Here is an 18309-nt window from a genome sequence, read left to right as displayed (position 1 = left end):
CTGTGTAATGTGTCACTCTATGCATAGAAAATTTAGTAAATATAACCCAAGCATTAGTTTAAAATCAGACTGCACCACTACTTTTGTTTTATTTCACGTCAGAATGAACAGCACTCTATTAACAGTCTATTATATTTCTCAGTTTATTTTTGCATCCACTTTTCCTCAGTCTTTCCCCGTGGATACTTTGATCAAAGTCTTACAGAATATAGTACAGTATATAGTACATACTTAGTTTTTTCAAAGCTATTAAAAATAAAATAATAATAAATAAATATATATAGTTTAAAAAAAAATTGACTAGGTTCAATATTGGTTGACAATAGGGAACAGAATAACTTCATTACAATGCTGCATTTCTCCTGGTGTTCCACAGTGATCTCGCTATTTAATAAGTACTTCCCCCTGTCAGTGATGAAGTCCCTCAAAACTAATTTACAGCATTTTTTGGAGACTAGAGATGGGCACATTTTTTATCCAAAAAGATAAAAAAAGGGGGTTTGTTTTCGAACTTTTGCAAAAAAAGTTAGGGAAAAAAATATCTATATATATTTATTTTTTCATAACTTTTTTGCAAAAGTTCGAAAACACCTGTGGAACACCAGGAGAAATGTGCCTAGAAGAGCAGGAGATGATTCAGCCGACAGCAACATTTTGAATGGATTGTAAAGGAGAGAGGTGTTAAGCAGGGATGGCAGATTAAAGAAAGTGCTTAAAGTGCTGTGTAATGAGACCGTAACCATTTGGAAAATAGGGTTCAAAGAGTGGTGTCCCAGTATTTTAAAGATGCAGCTCTAGATCTACTACTGTGTCCCTACAGCATAGAGCAAATAGAAATAGCCCTTGTGGTCACATCTGCATGTTTCAGACAGGTCTGCAATCCTATCTTTCCCAATACCTCTTAGCATACAGTGCTTCCACTGCAGCAGGGATTCTGGGTAATGAGTAATGATATGCAAATGATCACTCACAGTGTGTCACTCTATGCATAGAAAATTTAGTAAATATAACCCAAGCATTAGTTTAAAATCAGACTGTACCACTATTTTTGTTTTATTTCACGTCAGAATGAACAGCACTCTATTAACAGTCTATTATATTTCTCAGTTTACTTCTGCTTGCTCATTAATGCTTGCCAAGAAACTCCTCTTAAGTTCTCAGTAAAACTTGCAACACGCTGTGTCCTGTCCTGATAGCCCTGCTCACGTCCGTGATCCTTATCGGATCCTTGTGTCCTGCTGTTTACTTCACTGGTTGCTATGTGCCTTCTGTTTGCAAATTTCAGCTCTTGCTTACATCAAACATTCCATATTCTTCTTCTCTGTGCTTACCCAACATGGTCTTTGGGGTAGAAAAGCTGATTGTGTATTATATATCAATGTATAATATGTGTTATAATGTTAAAAGGAATAATGTGTAGTGATATTGGGCATGAAACTTAAAAATCAATAGTTCCTAAATTAAAGGGGCAATCCTAATTGAAAGCAATCATTAGTTGACACCTTGGGTTTTGTGTATGCAAGTCCCCTAGCTTAAAAAAAAACATCACAAAAGACGGCATAAAAATCCTATTGTGCTGTATTTTACATATCCTCCACTATCTATTATTTTCAACATTATTTGTGACATGAAGCCAAGTTCCAAAATGAGGCTTAAATGTCAAACTCTAAATAGCAGAACACGAACAGAGGTATTAATCAGAGTCTCCCAGCTGCAAAACTGGGATAAAGAACCCTGCCCTACATTTTTCAAGAATAGGAATTTCAATTGAAATCATTGGGATTTTCTTCTTTGAATATTCTAGTGCTATATTTTTGCATCCACTTTTCCTCAGTCTTTCCCCCTGGAGACTTTGATCAAAGTCTTACAGAATATAGTACAGTATATAGTACATACTTAGTTTTTTCAAAGCTATTAAAAATAAAATAATAATAAATAAATACATATAGATGGTTTAAAAAAATTGACTAGGTTCAATATTGGTTGACAATAGGGAACAGAATAACTTCATTACAATGCTGCATTTCTCCTAGTGTTCCACAGTGATCTCGCTATTTAATAAGTACTTCCCCCTGTCAGTGATGAAGTCCCTCAAAACTAATTTACAGCATTTTTTGGAGACTAGAGATGGGCACATTTTTTATCCAAAAATATAAAAAAGGGGGTTTGTTTTCGAACTTTTGCAAAAAAAGTTAGGGAAAAAAATATCTATATATATTTATTTTTTCATAACTTTTTTTGCAAAAGTTCGAAAACACCTGTGGAACACCAGGAGAAATGCAGCATTGTAATCAGGTTATTCTGTTCCCTATTGTCAACCAATATTGAACCTAGTCAATTTTTTTTAAACCGTCTTTGTTTGCTTAACAAAATTAAACATGAAAACATTATTCACAGGAACGGTCTTCTAACACTTTTTTTTCCAGATTTACTTTTTTTTTAATTTTGAGTCATTGTATGGACAATTACAGTATAAACACAAAGGTATTATATTACAGAAATAAGGTACATTCAAATGCGCTGTATACAGAAGGTAAGTACAATTCAACATTAAATTACATTAGATCGGTAAGAAGTACCATTCTACAAGTCGTCCTCGTTATCCAAAGTTTCACTTTACAACGAATGGCATATCCAACGCTTTACAATGCAACCCTGAGGGACATTTTTCCACACCAAAATGTGTTATCCAACGGTCACCGCCACTGATTAACATGGGACTCACTTTACAACGGTTTCACTATCCAACGCTACTTCCAGAACGGATTCCGTAGGATAACCGAGGACTGCCTGTAGCACCTTGTTTTAGCAGAGTTCAAAGGAAACTCCATATGTATTATGTAATCATTGGGAATAGTGCAACATACTGACATAGACGGGCTCCGTACTTTTTATAACACATTTTCCTCTTTTTTTTAAATAGATTATTTACTGCAGTTTAGATATAAGTTAATTCTTCTTTGCTTTGGGTTCTGTTACCTTGTTTCCATACACTGCTGCATACACATGCAAAGAATTATTAGAAATAGGAGAAGTTACTGTAGATATATTGTCTGCAGTTAGTACACAAGAGGCTGTCATAAATAGAAGTAGGACAAGTGAACCGAGGTCAGAATAAAGTCAGCAATTTGTATTGTTGGGAACCAGGATAAATTGTTCATTTAGAAGCACTGTACATTAGTCGTGTGAGAGGTCTGAAGTGAAGATTTACAGTGTTGTTATTGGAATGATAAATCATTTCCTCAAAATTAAGTAAATTAGCCAGTGGGTTAAGCTAATGTTAGCAAAGCTTTAGTGTGAGGGAGTGTGGAGTTGTATTGTAGGAGAATTATATTGTTGCTATGGAAATTGATGCATAAGGGCCTAGCACCGGGGGTAGATGCTTTCTGTGATTGACTGGGAATTCTGGGTGTTGCAAGGCTGACAGAAGCCCTGGTCTGCAAGCGGCTGGGCACTGATAAAAGAGAGAGATAAACACTGGCCCTTTCAGTAAACAGGGGCACCAGTCCTAAAGATGGCAAATTGTACAGTGATTTTTGCAGATTAGTATCCCTAAACTGGGACTTTGGGCTCTCCACTGTATGTGAGGCTCTTTTCAAATCCTCAGTCTGCTTCGGTTCCCAAGGCCAAGCCCTTAAACTCCTACTATGACTGTCATCACTGAACACATGTGTCAGATTAAAAGGATGGGCACGATGAGGCATTCAACTCTGTTGGACAGTTCAAACCTTCGAATTTTGATTCAAACTCCAAATTGAAGTTTTGCCATCTGAACACATTACGTGCAAACCCTACGAAAGGCTCATCCTCAGATTCATGTTTTTAAACAAAATGGACAAACTTAAAAAAAAAAAAAAACAACATGAATGGTTGCGAAAAGTTTTCAAAGATGCACCCACATTTTTACATAATTCAAATCCAGTTGAATGTAAACAAGAACAACATTTTACTAGAATAAAGACCAAAATCAAAACATGGAAACCTTTAACTAAAACACCAGTAAATGTGCCCACCCATAATATATTCTACAATGTTTTCCATAATTTGTACAGTTTATGTGATATCCACTGAGAATGTTTCAATTTAAATTGACTTGCATTACTGTACAGTATATTCTGCTATCAACTGGTCGATTAGCCCTGGACTAATGCTAGTGTGTCTAAACTTAATGCAGGTACTGTACAACGCATTACAACTATAAATGAATTTAGCAAAACCTGAATAACCGTGCACCCTGCTTACTCAAACTTCCAACTGAACGATATACAGTATAGTTCTTTTATTTAATTACTAATTATTCTCCAAAAACAGAATTTCTGAATGAGCGTGTTTTATTTTACATGCAAGGAAACACTCGCAGTATGAGTTAACTGCTTTGCATTTGGAAACACTTGACCACTTATGTTTCTCTTTATAGAGTGAGTAAAGAAATGTTTAGTGGCAGCTGTCAGATTCCTTTCCTGATGTCCTTTTGCCCACTTGCTCCACCCCGTCCCTATTCCCACAGAGAGGAATGTTGATCAGACATCCCTGGGATCCATCACCTGTCTGAATCTATCTTTGTGTCACTTTCATATATGGACAGGCCAGTATGGCAGCATGTGACAGACTGCTACTAAAAACAGCCCTGGCCCTCTGCAGCTTATCCTTTAAACAATGTCACTCAGCTGAGGAAACCCATAGGACATTTGATCACACAAGTCCAGGAATTATTTGCAGAGAAGGAACCCGGAAACTGATCAGCACAAAATATTTCTCTTAAAGTTTATTCTTCTGGGCATAGCTAGGAGATGAGCACCTCCCTGAATTACAAGTCGTTGTCCAAAGAGCAGCAAACTATGGATAACTTGGAGAAACAGCTAATTTGCCCCATATGTTTAGAAATGTTTTCTAAACCTGTAGTTATTCTCCCATGCCAGCATAACCTGTGCAGAAAGTGTGCAAGTGATATTTTCCAGGTAAGACTTTACATGTAATGCTAATATTGAAAACATTTATTTATATGTGTGTGATAAATGTATTTGGATATATATTTGGATATATATATATATATATATATATATATATATATATATATATATATTGGCAGGGAAATATATATATTTCCCTGTGGATTCAACTCATAACTATTTATTTGAATCATACAATAATTTTTTAACAAGTGAATTATATTTGTTAAAAAATGGAAAATGGAAAAACTAAATTATACGTAAATATAAGTTATTTAAAAATGTTTTATCCCTTTTGTACTTCAGTTGCGGTAATTGATTTACTTTGCAATGTGGTGCAGATCTGTCACTAAATTCGGATGATATATTTATTTATTCACACATTTCAATGCAGATATAAATGTACTTTATTTAATGGGTGCTAAAGTATTTTGTAATATAGATCACTATATTTATGTTGATGTGCAATAGTTAAGGCCAGTAAAATATCAGTTGCCCAAATGAAAATCAATGTAAGACTGTAGGGAAAACAGGATGAGGGATTTCCAAAAGGACAGAAGGGTGACTGCAAAGCAAAAAGCAACGTAAACCTTTAGGGACATGAAATAGGAGTAATCGATAATAGGAAAGAAAAGAAAATTGTAAACAAGTTCACTGCATGGCCGAAAATGTGAGGGATTCCATATTAAACATTCATCTGAAATGAATTAGAAACAAGAGCAAAATATCAGGCCAATGATAAAATTAGTCAAATCCAAAGCGGACATGATAAAAGTGCAATGAGGAAGTTTTGTAACATGTATTTATAGAAAATGACGTGCATCTAGTATATTTAAACTAGAGAATACATTAGTTCTGTATTTGAATTTGCCTAAATTTAACACAATACTATACATGTACCATATTTAAAATTCAGCTCTACATATATACTGTATTTTCAACTTTGTCACTTTCTTCATTAAGCTGTTTGTACATTGTTAATGTCCTTTTCACTTTTTATTTGATCGACAAAATAAAATCGATGTATTTGTACTATATGCTGTGCTGCTAAATGTAATATACATCTTACTGTACAATTATAATCACCAGTTACCTGCTAAAGTAATACATCTTCTTAAGTGATCCCAAGTTTGAAAGCACCTGTTTTAACTTGCATGCCAAAGTTATAGCAGCGTAACTATTTTGGAGCTATATCTTACATTTGGTTTCCATAACAAGGAAACTATTTCTATATTGACATTCATGTCTTAGAGTCAATGTATTTTCTCTACATATATTTTCAGGATGATAAAAAATACTGCACAGGTATTATACACAGTGATGAATAGAGCTGTGAGAAACTATCACTAATGCAACATTTTCAGTGTCTGGTTCCCCCAGATGCGATTTCTTGCCAAGCAATTCGCCAAATGAGCCAGCTTTCAGCAAAATATCACTAGACAATGAGCGAGACATGGTGTGTGTCCTGTTTGTAGTCGCAGCATTAAGAATCTCTAGTGAATTTAATGAATTTTGCAAGCAAATCTTCTATATTACGCGAAATTGCACTTAATGCAGGGGTGGCCAACTCCACCCCTCAGCTGCACTTACCCACTGATTCAGCCACCTGTGCTGAAGCAGAGATATCCTTAAAACCTGATCTGTTGGTGGCCCTTGAGGACTGGCGTTAGCCACCCCTGCCCTAATGCTTGGCGAATTGTCTGGGCACTCTGCCAAAGTCGGGATTGGGGTTTTTTTGTGTGAAAAAGAGCACATTTTGCCTGGCTTGCAAAATGAGCATCCCTACAAATGAATTGATAAAATTAAAAAAAACTCATTAAAACCCTAAAAATAGGCATCTCTACCAATCAATTGATAAACGTGTAGAACCCTGTTGCAAGCAGCATGTCAAACTAATACATATGTTACATTTCTGGCAAAAACAGGCCTCCAACCCGTATCTGCCAACGAGAGGAGGAAACACTGTAGCTTCGGGAGGTCGGTTCCGGTGCCCTTCTTGCAGACATGAAGTGGTCCTGGACAGACATGGGGTGTACGGACTGCAGAGAAACCTACTGGTCGAAAATATCATCGATATTTATAAACAAGAGTCTACAAGGTAAAAACTTACTAGTACTTCTAACGTCCAAGTCATGTTTTACATAGTACCCCAAGTATACTTCAGAAGTTTACCTACTACCAGGACATGGGCCTGACCTGTTTGATACTGTATAGCAGCTGAGAATAAAAGGATAATGATTAATTGAAAAATTGAAAAATGTCAAACTGAATTGGCACAAAGAGACCATCATTTTGTAACTGGAGATAGAGATACATCGTGTGCTATTGATTTCAATTGGATTTTTATTTTTCTCATAGATATGGTACAGATTTTGTGCCCCAGAATTGCACCATGGTTCCCTGATACAAAGGTCCCATCATTTTATTTGATTAAAGATAACATATTTTTTTTATTTACAAATATTGGGAATAAATGCCTTTAAAACCAATGTAAGCAGATGTTACCTTTAACCAGGTTTTGATGCCCCTTATTTCATCTAAATTTGGGAGTCAGAGGTCCCAAGGTAAAGCTCGGATTATTTATCAGTTTTCCAACAGTAAAACACTATGGGGTCTATGTATCGATGCAAAAATTGGACAACAAACTGCACAGGATGTATTAAAAGAAAAATTCCTATTGAATTAATTTGGACTTTTATATATATATCTTGCGAATATATATATCTATATATCTATATATATATTGATATATAGATATATATATATGTATATGTGTGTGTGTGTGTACTGTATATATACACACACACAGGAGAACGTAATCCCTAAATATTATGCCCACCTTGACCAACATTCAATATTTGATTGGTGGAAGAAGCCGATTGGTGGAAGAAACCACTTGCCGACGAAACGCACATTGATGCTGGTTACAACACGACGAGTGTGAATAGAAAAAAATTGTAGGAGCCAATGTAAATTATATACAATATGGTGGTTTAGACGCACTACAATGTGATTTCCTTGATTCTACTGCTTGAATGAATAGTAGAGAATTCTTAATTCCCTAGAACGTAGGCAGAATGGATAGGAATAGAACACCCTAGCGCAGCGGTGTGCAAACTGGGGGGCATGACCCCCAGGGGGGGGCGAGACTGAGTGCGAGGGGGCGCCGGGTTTACAGAGGCCCCGCGCGCTTCCTGAAGGCACTTACATTAAGTGCCGGGGGAGCTGCAGGGCCTCTGTCAACCTAACATACCTTGGCTCTGGTGGCTTTTCACACGCGTCGCCATGGCAACGCGGCATCAAATGACGCCGCGAGGTAATGTGACGTCACATTGCTATGGCAACGTGACGTCATGACGCCGGAGCCAGCTCCGGAGCGGGGATGAGGAGGGGCGCGGAGGTGAGAGGACCGCCGGCATGGGGGCGCAGGGAAAAATGTTTGCAACCCCCTGCCCTAGCGCATTAAACTTTACCTATTAATTGAACCCTGGATGTTCTTTAGAAACAATTGGTGCCAAGATTTCCAAGGACAATACAATGTGCAGATTCAAATATAAAATGTAATAAAAAAATGCCAATAATTTTACAAAAAGTGATGATGACGCTCTGTTTAAACTCGGGGTGGAACACCCTTTCAATTTGCATCAGATTGATAGTTTATCCTTCAGCTAACCCAATTCTCCAGTTCAATTTAGTTCAATTCAGTTTACTGTCCTAGCCACGGCTCCCATGTTCTATTGAATTAATCGGTAGAATACTTAAAAAAGCTGTAATTTTTTCCATCAGCATCACCTCGTTTATCCTTTTCTCAATCGTTTGTCTTGAGGGTGGGGCTATCTTCTTCCAAGCGGTGCCACGGCACATCTAGCCGCCGTCAGAATAAATTATATCAACCGTCTCATAGGACATCCAATATCTTCAACTGTTACTGCTTAGCCAACAAAAAATCAAGGGGTCCACGGGAATGGTTTAATCCGTTATATTTAATAATAGTTTGGACGGTGATCCAGTATCTATGCATCGCCGGGCATGTCAACCAAATATGCACCATATCACCTCTCTGCCCACAACCCCTCCAACACAGATCAGACACCAGAGGGTAGATTTGTTTAAATCGGCTTGGAGTAAGGTACCAATAAAATAAAATCTCATAAATGTTTTCTTTAATTACAGTACATATGGAGGTTTTGGCAGGGAACTCCCAAATATCCTCCCAATCATCTCTGTCGATTTCTATATTTAAATCTACCGCCCATTTGAGCATGTAATCATGGTCAGGTGAATCTACCGATGCCTCCATTCCAGCATATATTCTTGTAATCAAGCCTTTTTGGTAGATACCTCTTCTACACAGCACCTCAAAACTTGAGAGTTGGGGGAATTCAAATTTTGGAGACATTTTTTGTAAAAAAAATTTTGAATCTGAAGATATTTAAACATATTCATGTCTGGAATGTCATGCATAGTTCAGAGCTCTTGGAAACTGAGAAGTTTCCAGTTATGTACAGTAGATAGGCAACTGCTCCAATATTCTTTTCCTTAAATTGGTCGAATTGTATGTAGTCGCATCCTGGGGGGACATTGGGGTTGTTGAAAAGTCGAGTGAGTTGTGATGCTGGCGATGTGAGTTTAAATGTGCCTATGGACTTCATCCAAATCTCCCACGTGCACCTCATCGGACCCAGCCCAAACATCCCAGTCTGTAAATCTTTCTTATCGGGGGCCCATAGGGACGTTAGCAGAGAAGGCGGTCCAGCATATTGGGATTCTATAGCCAACCAGCAATATTGGGATGGATCAGCATTCCACATCACCACTTGCCTTAATTGGGCAGCTAAACAGTATTTTGAAATATCTGGGCCTCCCATACCCCCTCTCATCTTTGAGGTCAACATAACCGATCTAGCCTTTTGCCCTGCCATATAAAATGGAATATTCTATTTTGTAGATTTTTCAATTCGGATCCCGGTATCCGGACTGGGAGGGTCTGGAAGTGATATAGTAACCTAGGGAGTATATTCATTTTTACCGAGACAATTCTCCCGATCCATGACACCTGGTATCCTTCCCTTTTCGCCAAATCCTTTTTGATCCTGTCAAACATGGGTGGGTAATTGCTCTGATATAAAGAATGGTAGTGCCTGGTCACATTTACTCCTAAATATTTAATATGAGAGGAACTCCATCTATAACCAACCATAACTTTTTAATGTCTGGTTATACCCTTTTATTTTATTTGTCAAAATCTAGCAAAACTGTTGCAATGTTGCAATTTCTGCCAAATTTGTACATCATATTCTAAAAAATATAAACCCTGCACATTGGTTATGGAACCTTGCACATCAGGGTCATACTGTATGACCCTGTCATTTTTGTAAACTTATTATGGAAAAACAGCCATTTTTGATGAGTTCACAAACGGTTGAGAGCCGTTTGTACATCTCTAATGTTGAATGTAGTCTAAAACTTTAAGGAGGCATAAACATATTCAACAAACTGATACAATAATTATCTTATATTTTACTCACTATACCTTGTTTTGTGTCTGGTTATACCCACGTACAAGCTTCACGTTGCATAGCCAGTAACCATTCTCACAGTGAGGAGACCCAAAAAGGTCAAAACAACTGCCTGGGTAGGGTTACTGGCTGTACACTTCTATAACCCAGGCTGTGCTGAAAAGCTGTGTAATACGCAGGCATAAGATAGTAGGGGTTATCCATGTTAAAATAGATAATATGTAATGCGAGCACTGTGTGCTCATTTGCATGTAATTTCCCAGAATCCCTGGCTGCAGTGGAAGAATAATGGGGGGAAAGCAGGGTTGTGGACCTGTCTGAGATGGGTGAAGGTGCTCACAAGTGGTATTTTTATTATGAGTTAGGCAAATAGGTGAAGTAAAAGCTGTTTTCTTTTCAAGACATTCTGTTGTAGACAGATGCATTTCATCCCACACTACACTGATAGGTCTTCTGTGTTTGAGGGGATCAAATGTAATGCATTCCAGGCCATTAAACAGTTGAAGAGGCTAAAAAAAAAGTCACATGACTAACGTCACTCATTATATACAGTAGTGTACAAGTAGCCCATTACCCAAAAATAATCAAGTTTGATTGTTATATAGAATTACATATAAATAGAGCACTCTAGGCACACGCAGCTGCAACAGTTTCCAGTGTAATATTGGTGCTCCATACACAGAAATATATCATAGCTCACTCATGGTTCACTGAACTGACAACAGGGATTCATGAACTTCCTCATTACAGAACACTGCCTTAAAGGGATAATCATTCCCAGGACAAAAGTGAACTAAGGACAGTGACATGTTTACGTGGCCGTAAGTAATTAAGGACTGACTGATGCCTTTTTACCCAAATTTAACACATACAAGTATTTTAAATCGTTTTTAAAGTTGGTATATAAATATGGTGAGTTGAGACTTGGGTTTGATTTCTTCTGGCATCTTGTCTGGTGTCAGTATGTTCAAGAAATGCTTGTACAGGCAGATCCCCCTATCTCACCCTCTTATTTTTATCGGTTATCTAGAAAATATTTGACTTGACCAGCTTCCCCTTTCAGATGGCCCTAAAATATTAAACTTGCAATTAAGTTCACAACAATTGAAAGAAAGCTAAACAATTGCTATTAGCATGGTTACATTTGTTTAGGGAAGCCAATTAGACTGTTTATTATTTTCAAAAGGTTGTTTTCCAGACGGTCATGTGGGGTTTCACATGTTACTGTGTATAGAATATTGACTGGCTAAAATGAGAAGCACTCACATGATACTGAGGTAATTTTCACATGAATCCTAGTACGTAGATCACAGACTGTTAGTATATCTCCTTGTAAACAAGTACAATATGTGGTAATCCTCTGTATACCCCAACTGAAGCAGATGGCTGCAGGTTTCCAGAGGACAGCACCTGCTTGCAGGATGAAACATGAGAGTTAACAGATGGACAACATCATAATCTGATTCATGTTAGCGGTTAATATACACCACTTTGATTGAACAAATACTTTCAGCATGATGTGTGACTCACAAAATATCACAGGCCATGACATATTCAGTAACATAAGAGAAGAATAGCTGCATCCACTTGGCGTATGAGTGGAGAGAAACATATGGGTACTTGTTTTACGTATTGAAATTCCGTTGAATGAGTTAAGAACTGATGTTGTAAAATGTTCAATCTCTAGTTACTTCACATTCATTGTTGCCTTCATTCCATGTTCTAATCACCAAGTCCTGTTTTACTTTTTCTTGAATATGAGATGTCCCAGAGCGATATTCAGCAATGTTAAAAATAGAGTTTTAAATAAATGTATTATATGTCTTATTTGCCTTGTTTCTGCAAGTCACCAGACTTAACCGAATAAACATATAATTGTCATCAGATACTTAAAAATGCAACGTATAAAAAAAAAAGCGATTTCTACATTTGTTGCATGACCACAGTATTAAATTATCTTATTTTTAAATACTGCATAATTATGTGTTATATTTAAGAAGAAATATTTAAACCAATGCCTCAGTTCAAAAAAACGATGGTTCAGGCTGGGGTGTTGGGCTTGAGTGGCACCCTACTTTCCCGCACCCTCTGTTTGTCATGGCCAAGTGTAGATTTTGGGGAGCACCCTTGATAGCTGGGTTAATAGCTGACACCTGCGGGAGGAATAAAGCAAGGGTTAGTTAGCTGGGACAGAAAGCTCGCCATCGCTTTGAATTTATTTTGTGGTAGATGTGATTGCATCGTTTCTAAGTTAGGGAAAGCTTATCACAAATCTTATTATGTAATAATAATAATAATAATAAAACACACAAATAAAAATAATATAAAAAGGAGAGAAAATCTAAAAAAAAAAATATTAATAAGATACAAATCAAGAGAGATGTGTTCAACATTGGGCCCGTATGGGGAGTTTAGTACTTATTGGATGTGTAGTGTCACAGTTTGATGGAATCCATTACTTACCAAAATGAAAGGTATCAAAATGAGTATTTTACAGTTCTCATTAATCGCGGTGGTTCAGCTCTTGTTGATACTGTGGTGTTCATGTTCTCAATACTTGGTGTTCAGTAGGTTGAAATTCTGCGAGGTCAGTTGTCCGTCAGCAGCAGGAGTCATCATGAACCACAGTAGTGCTGTGGGCTCTCTCAACAGGTGACAGGCCAGTTTGGCAGGGATCAGGTATTTTTGATATTTGTATTATATGGTCAGATTAAAGCTGTGGCCTTATTCTCCCGCGGTGAGGGGGAAATGAAGCTTACAGTATTCCAGTTTGAATTCACAAGCAAGATACTGTCAATTTTACATATGGTCGATGTACTCGCATATCACAATTTCAATGTAATTTGTGTTGACCTATAGAACAGAACAGCAGCAGATATTGGAGCAGTATAGCATCTGTATTTGATCTTTGTGTAGAATATCTATTATTTATTTTAGAACGTACTTGTTACCAACTGTCTCGACCATTATGATTATTTTGACCTCACCAGTTTTGTGATTTAGGGGAAAATTCTGTATATAGTGCCTTGAAGTGATTGTTTGGGCCCAATATATAGAATGTACCCCTTATTCTTGTCTCTCTTAATACAAAGGATATGGAGGGCAGACAGGCAGGGCCGGCTGTGAGTTTGACAGGACTCAGTGTGGGGGGAGAGTGCAGGGCCTCTTACCTTCTCAGGCCTCTCTTCCGTCTCCTCTCCGCTACGTCGCATTGTAGTGACATCTCAGCATCATTTGATGCCACGTTGCCATGGGGATGCGTTGTCACAAGCAGAAGAAGCCAGAGATGAGGTGGAGGAGATTTTAGCTCCATTCCCCAAGCTATGAAAACAACATAACATACAGTTATTACATACAGTATTTAAAAAGGCCCAGGGAGTGTCCCTACATTTTAAAAGAGCTCCTATTTTTATCATATGATATGAGAACATATATAACCATACCACTTTGTATATATTTTGGCATTAAAGGGGTCTATGTATAAAGGTATTTTCATCCTGCTCCTTGTATCAAAGCATTTTGCTCCAATTTTGCCCTATCTTTCCTAGCTTGCACCTTGGGCATGTCAGTAGGAGGAGATGGGGAGGAGTTACATATTGCACAGATTATGAGATGTTTCACATTCTGCGTCTCTACGCGCCATTCTTTTTCCACTTTAGTTGCCAAACAAAATCCTCCGTATCTGAAACGGAGCAAGTGTAACATTCTACAAGTGATTCTACAAGTGTAACATTCTACAAGTGATTCTACAAGTGTAACATTCTACAAGTGATTCTACAAGTGTAACATTCTACAAGTGATTGTACAAGTGATTGTACAAGTGTAACATTCTACATCAGATGTAAGAAACTGTTCTTTCATATGCAGCAGCTCTGCTCAAAAAAAAACGTTGCTTCACGAACCCCAAATTGTTCATTCTGAGCCTATGACATGTATTATGTGATAGTCACTTACTTATCAAATTCAGATTGTAATTATTAATATTCACAAACGGAGTCTTAAGACATTGTGATATTCTATCAGACAGGAGAAAAAGAAGGCATAAACAGCAATTACTATAAGGTAGTCAATGAACAGCATAGGATGGAAATGATCAAGAAACACCACTGTGGCGGTAATTGGCTTTTGCATTGAAACTTAACTGCACTGCACTGTTTTTCCATTACAAGAATTGTATAATGAGTCATTGTAATACTGGCAAGTATGATGACTGTCTCACATGAAAAGGGAATCTGCCGTGCCAACTACTCCGTGCTGTTTTTCCTGTCCTTTTTACACCTATTAACAGGTCTCAAAACATGTGCACGGCTTATTGGGAGAATGAACAATTTTCCATTTTGCTGTTTTTGTGCCTCCGATTTAAATGCTTGATTGGTTATTTGTAACGTCTCTTTTTGAGTTCTGTCAGTACCAAGATGATGTAAAAAACAAAAAAAACAAAGACTTCCTATACTGTACATTGGGGGTTATGTGTCACAAGTATTACAGATGCCCAACTTGGGAGAAAAACGCTATATGAAATAGTTATTATTATTATTATTATTATTAGCATAGGGGCTCAACTCCGGTCTTCAAGACCCCCCAATAGGTCAGGTTTTAAGGATGTCCCAGCTTCAGCACAGGTGGGTCAGTCGAAGACTGAGCCTCTGATTGAGCCACCTGTGCTGAATCTGGGATATCTTTAAAACCTGACCTGTTGGGGGGTCTTGAGGACCGGAGTTGAGAACCCCTGGTACAGTATATAGGATTTCACAACAGCATACAATAGAAAACGAAAACTTGCCCTGTAAATCTTAACTGCACTTTTGTATGTATAGTTATTTCTATGAGTTTAAATGTCAGCATTTTTGTTCTGAAACGTCCAGTCTAACATTAACATGCCCCCCCCCCCCCCCTATTCTGCCGGCTAGGAAGTGGAGGTGTTGATAATGACATTTACTCCTTGGATACTTCATGATAGCGAGTGATTAATTAGAGCTTCACAGCCCTTTATTTAGCTCTAGTCAATAATTAATGTGATATTTAAGAATTGATCATGTACCCATAGAGAGAACATAGAATGTCAGAACAAAAAGAAGAGGCAGATAAAACAGTGCTGTGTTTTTTTTGTGTGATATTTTGTTGCTATTGACTGTGAAATGATGATATAAAATACTTCACCATATTCCAAATAAGGATACATTCCTGTTTTGTTTGCCTGGGAGTGCTCCTGTTGTTTGATATCACAAACTTCATTGTGAAAGTTCTGGGGTTAGAGCCCGCTGGGATTGTGTGTTTATTCATTTTAATTTTCAACTGGTATCAGTTGTTTGGAGGTTAGTGGCCCCTCCTCCCAGGGTTTAAGCTCACCCCATCCCACCCAACACCACTTTTGAAGTAGCAGGTTTCTTCATGTTCCTGTGCAGGACAGACCCACTGAGGACCATTCTCCCTCCAGCAGAGGTAAATGAGAATTTTCACAGGTAGTGTTAGGACCTGCATACTGCTCATGCTGTGAAGTGGTAGCAGGCTTATAACGCTTTGGCCAAAGGGTTTAACTAAATGCGGCAGTATGTTTTAAGTGATATTTTGTTGCTATTGACTGTGAAATGATGAAATAAAATACTTCACCATACAGTATTCCAAATAAGGACGCATTCCTCTTTTGTTTGCCTGGGACTTCTCCTGTTGTTTGGTGTCACAAACGTCATTGTGAAATTCTCCAGCAGTTTTATAAGTAAAATAATTATTGTTGAAAACATACTTGAGGAACGCTCACTTTTTGAAGTGAAACTTCTTTAGTGGCACCTGTGATGGGATAAAACTGGATGGATGTGGGGCGAAATGTGAAACGGAAGTGACGTCACGTAATGGACGCCGCTCCGCTCACATGTCCCCTGTCACATGTGGCGGCGGCGATAGCCGCCGGCGCCGCTCCTAATCGCCGCTGCACCCCTCACCCTCCCACACACCCCACACCCAGTTGCTCACATACGGCGGCGATAGCCGGCACTCCTAACTGCCGGTGTTCCGCCGCCCGCTACCATGCCGCGCGCCACGCATGCGCAGAAGCGGCTGGCAGCGGCGCCATTCCCCGCCCGCTGCCATGCCGATGGACAGGAGGAGGGAGGCTGGCACCGGCGCCGGCTCCTAACAGCCTGGGAATGGGGGGGTTTGAGCGCGCCGCCGGGGGGTGGGGAAGGGGGGAGCTTGAGCGCCCACGCATGCGCAGAAGCGGCTGGCAGCGGCGCCGTTCCCCGCCCGCTGCCATGCTGCGCGCCACGCATGCGCAGAAGCGGCTAGCAGCGGCGCCGTTCCCCGCCCGCTGCCATGCTGCGCGCCACGCATGCGCAGAAGCGGCTAGCAGCGGCGCCGTTCCCCGCCCGCTGCCATGCCGATGGACAGGAGGAGGGAGGCTGGCGCCGGCTCCTAATAGCCTGGGAATGGGGGGGTTTGAGCGCGCCGCCGGGGAAGGGGGGAGCTTGAGCGCGCCGCCGGGGGGTGGGGAAGGGGGGAGCTTGAGCGCGCCGCCGGGGGGTGGGGAAGGGGGAGCTTGAGCGCGCCGCCGGGGGGTGGGGAAGGGGGAGCTTGAGCGCGCCGGAACCCCCCAGACCCCCATACACACACTGACTGATCCCCCCAGACCCCCACACACACACTGACTGACCCCCCCAGACCCCCACACACACTGACTGACCCCCCCAGACCCCCACACACACTGACTGACCCCCCCAGACCCCCACACACACTGGACTGACCCCCCTAGACCCCCACACACACTGACTGACCCCCCCAGACCCCCACACACACTGACTGACCCCCCCAGACCCCCACACACACTGAATGACCCCCCCAGACCCCCACACACACTGAATGACCCCCCCAGACCCCCACACACACTGAATGACCCCCCAGACCCCCACACACACTGACTGACCCCCCCAGACCACCACACACACTGACTGACCCCCCCAGACCCCCACACACACTGAATGACCCCCCCAGACCCCCACACACACTGAATGACCCCCCCAGACCCCCACACACACTGAATGACCCCCCCAGACCCCCACACACACTGAATGACCCCCCAGACCCCCACACACATTGAATGACCCCCCCAGACCCCCACACACATTGACTGACCCCCCCAGACCCCCACACACACTGACTGACCCCCCCAGACCCTCACACACACTGACTGACCCCCCCAGACCCCCACACACACTGACTGACCCCCCCAGACCCCCACACACACTGACTGACCCCCCCAGACCCCCACACACACTGGACTGACCCTCCCAGACCCCCACACACACTGACTGACCCCCCCAGACCCCCACACACACTGACTGACCCCCCCAGACCCCCACACACACTGAATGACCCCCCCAGACCCCCACACACACTGAATGACCCCCCAGACCCCCACACACACTGACTGACCCCCCCAGACCACCACACACACTGACTGACCCCCCCAGACCCCCACACACACTGAATGACCCCCCCAGACCCCCACACACACTGAATGACCCCCCCCAGACCCCCACACACACTGAATGACCCCCCCAGACCCCCACACACACTGAATGACCCCCCCAGACCCCCACACACACTGAATGACCCCCCAGACCCCCACACACATTGAATGACCCCCCCAGACCCCCACACACATTGACTGACCCCCCCAGACCCCCACACACACTGACTGACCCCCCCAGACCCTCACACACACTGACTGACCCCCCCAGACCCCCACACACATTGACTGACCCCCCCAGACCCCCACACACACTGACTGACCCCCCCAGACACTGACTGACCCCCCCCCAGACCCCCCCACACACACCGACTGACCC

At 40.9% G+C, this 18309-nt stretch overlaps 1 protein-coding gene across 5 annotated transcripts in view; it reads left to right on the top strand.

Moving 5' to 3' along the window:
* The first annotated feature begins 4578 nt into the window (after positions 1-4578).
* TRIM55 (tripartite motif containing 55) overlaps positions 4579-18309 on the top strand; it is a 114481-nt gene continuing 100750 nt past the window's right edge. For 3 of the 5 annotated variants that reach the window (XM_075584012.1, XM_075584015.1, XM_075584011.1), the window contains exons 1-2: positions 4582-4958; positions 6875-7047. In XM_075584012.1, the coding sequence (XP_075440127.1) occupies positions 4791-4958; positions 6875-7047 (341 nt within the window). In that variant the 5' untranslated portion in view covers positions 4582-4790. Of the gene's footprint in view, positions 4959-6874; positions 7048-18309 lie in introns of all 5 variants that reach the window. The other 2 variants (XM_075584013.1, XM_075584014.1) reach the window with 2 other exon arrangements.

Source organism: Ascaphus truei, chromosome 2 (genome assembly GCF_040206685.1).
Source record: "Ascaphus truei isolate aAscTru1 chromosome 2, aAscTru1.hap1, whole genome shotgun sequence".
Lineage (NCBI taxonomy): Eukaryota > Metazoa > Chordata > Amphibia > Anura > Ascaphidae > Ascaphus > Ascaphus truei.
This window is presented reverse-complemented; position numbering and strand designations above follow the sequence as displayed.